General features: G+C 36.2%; 1 protein-coding gene across 10 annotated transcripts; it reads right to left on the reverse strand.

Annotated features, from left to right (window-relative positions):
- Positions 1 to 390: 390 nt before the first annotated feature.
- Positions 391 to 3,720, reverse strand: LOC145797123 (methionine aminopeptidase 1A-like). Of its 10 annotated transcripts, none has more exons than XM_082883498.1 (6): positions 3,281 to 3,720; positions 2,572 to 2,708; positions 1,275 to 1,374; positions 1,123 to 1,174; positions 1,010 to 1,047; positions 391 to 799 (listed from the first exon to the last, which is right to left on the reverse strand). In XM_082883498.1, exons 2-6 carry the CDS (start codon positions 2,602 to 2,604, stop codon positions 735 to 737), a joined length of 288 nt encoding a protein of 95 aa, XP_082739624.1. In that variant the 5' UTR covers positions 2,605 to 2,708; positions 3,281 to 3,720; the 3' UTR covers positions 391 to 734. The 10 variants fall into 10 exon arrangements, 4 of the variants coding, with proteins under 4 accessions (XP_082739624.1, XP_082739623.1, XP_082739621.1 ...); XM_082883497.1 differs by having other exon boundaries at positions 394 to 808; positions 3,342 to 3,720; XM_082883495.1 differs by having other exon boundaries at positions 394 to 808.
- Between the last annotated feature and the right edge of the window lie 428 nt (positions 3,721 to 4,148).

Genomic DNA, 4,148 nt, shown 5'->3' on the forward strand with positions numbered 1-4,148 from the left:
TCACCGACTAAATTTTTGGTCGCTAAATATATCATTACTGCGACTAATCTATTTTGTCGGTAAAACACTTTGGTCGCAAAAAGTGATATTTTCCCGACCAAATATATTGGTCGCCAATTGTCACATTCTACGACCAAACAAATTAGTCGCCAAAAGTTGAGAAATCGCCGACTAACAATTTAGTTGCCAAAAGGTAAGAAATTGCCGACCAATGATTTTAGTCGCAAAAGTGTAGAATTTGCCGACCAATTTTTTAGTCGCCAAATCTCCTTCTTTTCTTTCGTTTTTTTTTTTTTTTTTTTTGAGAACAATCAATTTTTGTTTATAAACATTCAATACAATATCGCATAAAATTCATTCAACCCAACCACAATTAAGGAACAATAACATTTAAAAAAGAAAAAAAGCTTAGGAACAATAATTAACAAATTTCCTTTCTTGGAACTTCACTAAATCATCAAACAATAATTGAATTCCATTTAAAATAAAGATGAAAATATGTAATTGTAGTGCAGCACAAAGCATATTCAAGTCAAATTAAATATAGTAAGCATGTCTTCTCAAAAGCTATATCCTCTTTGAAGTCCAACATGATACAAAACTTGAAGCCTTTCACATTCTTTAATGATTTAACATATCAACTTGCTTTGTAGCTGATCCAAACTAACATATAAACTTTATGGATAATTGACCCTCCACCCTTGCATGGCCGAAAATTGGCACTTGGAAGCATTTCAGCTCTCACAAACTGAGCAGCAGCAGCTGCATTTGGGCCAGCACCAGAACCTGGCAGAGATCTCTGATAGACCTTGAAAGATTGATGACAAAAAAGAACAAAGATCAATTTTTTGCATCACCAATTGTCCCAAAAGCATAAGTTTTAGAAAATAGGTGGAATTTTTATTATATCAGACTAGTGAGTGTTCGTACATTAGAAAAACTTAAGAGAGGAATTTTATTTTCATTAAAAACAATAATAAATAAATAAATAAATTTGAAAGGCACCAACCTCTAGGAAGAACATGGCAGATTACTTCATTAACTGAACTGTAACACAGGAAGAACATAACATATTTAGTTAATCTATATCAGACTATGCAGTGAACATAAAAAAGTACCTACGTGCAGAATGACTTTGGGAAAAAGTTATATTTTACTGGAGACGGATATCCTCCTGAAGCAGGTAAAATCAAACGAATAGTTAGCAAATCCAACCTCTGGCAGTCACAAAACAAATGGCCAGATTACTGGCTCATTGATGGAGTCAACATTACTAGATGCAATTGTTGCTTCATGAACCACTTCATCAATTTCATCAGTAGTCACACCAGGTTGAATAACACGAGCAGCTGCATCCAGAACCTCCCTTGAAATCTAAAGGGAACATATTTGAAAACAACAAATTTCAAGATTTATATTAAAGAATGGGTCATGAGAACAATGCAAAGTATCTACAACATAAATTTGTTGTTCTTTTTAACTTTTTTGTTGTATTATTTCTTTGGACAAGTAACATTGTAAAAGACAAAAAAACATGTAAGGCAGAAAAACTTGTATACTCAATCGGCCGAAGCCCAAAATCTATACATCCATAGGCATGTGCAGATCACCTAAAACTAGACAAAAGAAGAGTTTAAGAATGGAACAGTATCACTCTCCTATGTAGAACAACATCACCATTCATGGGACCCTGAACATGGAACAAATCAAATTCCACAAATTCCTGCCCACCAAACAGTGAAGGAGGAGATGATTAACAATTTCCCGTGCCTACTTACACATGCAACACTACTCAATCAATATCCTGTGCCTCATCCTATGATTATCAACTTCCAAAATAGCCTCAAGAGTTATAGTCCAGGCAAAAAAAACAACCTTAGGAGGGGCCCAACTTTACAAATACCTCTCTAGAACCACTAAAACACCCAAATTTGGGTAGAAGGAATGATCAAAAAACATTACATTCTTAGAAACTCCCAAAACCAAACCACTCTGACCACCCCACTAAATCTGTGTTATAAAGCATGCTAAAGAAAGTCTTCATAAATTGGATTTCCTAGTCTTCTAATCCTGTCCGGAACTGCGGTTTACACACCAAGTCATGGGGTAATTGTCATCAGCCCCAAATGTTTTAAATCAATAATTTTATGTCCTCTGATTTGCCCCATTAGAAAATTTTGAATCTTCCACTGCCCATTATTTCCCTTCTAGAGGTTTACCAACAAGCATTGTTCATTCCAAGAGAAGAGCTAAGATGGATGCAGTGAGCATAGTGCTATCCATACATGAACTAGTCCATGCTGCTATCTGTCAGTATATCATACTTGCAGTACAAAGAGGTAAAAGACTCAGCCACTTGGCCTTGTACTGACAAATTCACGATTAAGCTTTCCAGAGTATGCCACAATTATGCTCAATAACTCATGAGCATTGCCAATCTGAACATGGCAATCTTAGTGTTACAAGAAAACATTAATAAATACCCTTGGAATTTATGCCTAGCAATTTAAAATGATCCCCAATATTTTCTTTAAAAATTTCTTAAAGGTGGAAACAAAACATGTTTCTCACATACGATAAGTTCTTTTCCATTAGGTTTTGCATCAGCAAACATCCAGGCAAATGATAATGCCATAGTTGAGATGAGAACTGCAAAAACAACTTCTAATTTCCTCACTCCATAGTTCTCCAAAAATAAAAAGATGAAACTGTTCACAACAGTAAAACAAAACAAAACCAGTCAGCAGAGCACAATTTTCATTTTTGTGAAGCAATAGCTTAATTTCAGAATTAGTAGTAGTAAATTATTAGAAAAAAGGTAAACATTTAATGAGATCTAATGTAATAAAGCCAAGAAACAAGAAAGCACCTTTCAATTACCTGACAAATTAACAGTGTCTTAAAAGATTTAAATTCAAGAAAAAAAAATAGCAAATGAGACATTTTGAGCATAAAAAATAATATAGACAACCCAATACTATATGATGTGAAATTAACAACAACAAAACAGGGCAACAATTATTATTAGTATAAATCAAACAATTTTGGTGTCAATTTGCTATTCTGGTATCTAAAAAAGAAATTTTCAATTTCAATTGCTTAAAGTGAAGAACTCGTTGTTCTTTCAGGTTCTAAACAATAAATAGATCAATAATCACAATTCAAATCCTAAAAAAAAATTAAAAAAACCAAATTAATTTTCCCAATCTTTTCTCAGTAACCAATCACCAAAAAACAAATTCCCCAAAAACTAACCAGTCAAAAGTGGTTATAATAATACCAGCCCAGATAGGAAAAAACCCATTGCTGAGAATCTTGATAGCAATTGCACTCACAATCACCTCCTGAACATCAGTCCCAATCAAAGCAAGCTCCGCCATGAACCACAACAACAACCCAGCCCAATACGGATACTCTTCCCTACACAGTTCCGTCAAGTGCCTCCCCGTGGCGACACCAATCCTCGCCGACAACAGCTGGATCAGCAAACCCATCCTGGTGGCCCACATCAATAACCACAGTAGTGAATACCCAGCAATCGCTCCCTCTATATGAGAGAAAGACAGAGGGCGATGAAGATTTGCGGCGGTGGCGATGTGCGACGGACGCGAGCAACGGTGGTGAGGGACTTTGGTGAGCTAGAGAGAGTGGGCATCGATTGAGAGAAAGAACACAAAGAGAGGGAGAGGGCAGGCCAACATAGAGAGACACAAAGAGCGAGCCAGAGACAGGAGATTAGGGCTTTTTTAATTTTTTTTTTCTCTATTTTCCTGGTACAAAACGACGTCGTTTTAAAATTGGCGACCAAATTTTTTTGTCGCAAAAAAATTTCAATTCCCGCCTCCACATTTTAAATTTCCCTCCCAAACTTTTTCCAACCAAAAGACCATATCAGTCACAGAAAAGGTACCTTCGCCGACTATAGACGTCCCTGAACGCGCCCGGGAGGAACGAGTCCCCCGTTCCGTTTGATATTGGGCTCACTACAGCTCAGGACTCTCAATTGTCACAGTTCTTAATCTGAACCAAAGAGTCCAAATCCGGCAAATCGTTTTGAGAAAACAGATTTTTAGAAAAGAAGTGCCAAACATGGACTGCTTTGCCAGATACAGAGTCGCCACCTAAATATTTTATTTTGGGAAATTTAG

This window comes from Camellia sinensis, chromosome 8, assembly GCF_055761805.1.
Source record: "Camellia sinensis isolate YWXY chromosome 8, ASM5576180v1, whole genome shotgun sequence".
NCBI classification, from domain to species: Eukaryota; Viridiplantae; Streptophyta; class Magnoliopsida; order Ericales; family Theaceae; genus Camellia; species Camellia sinensis.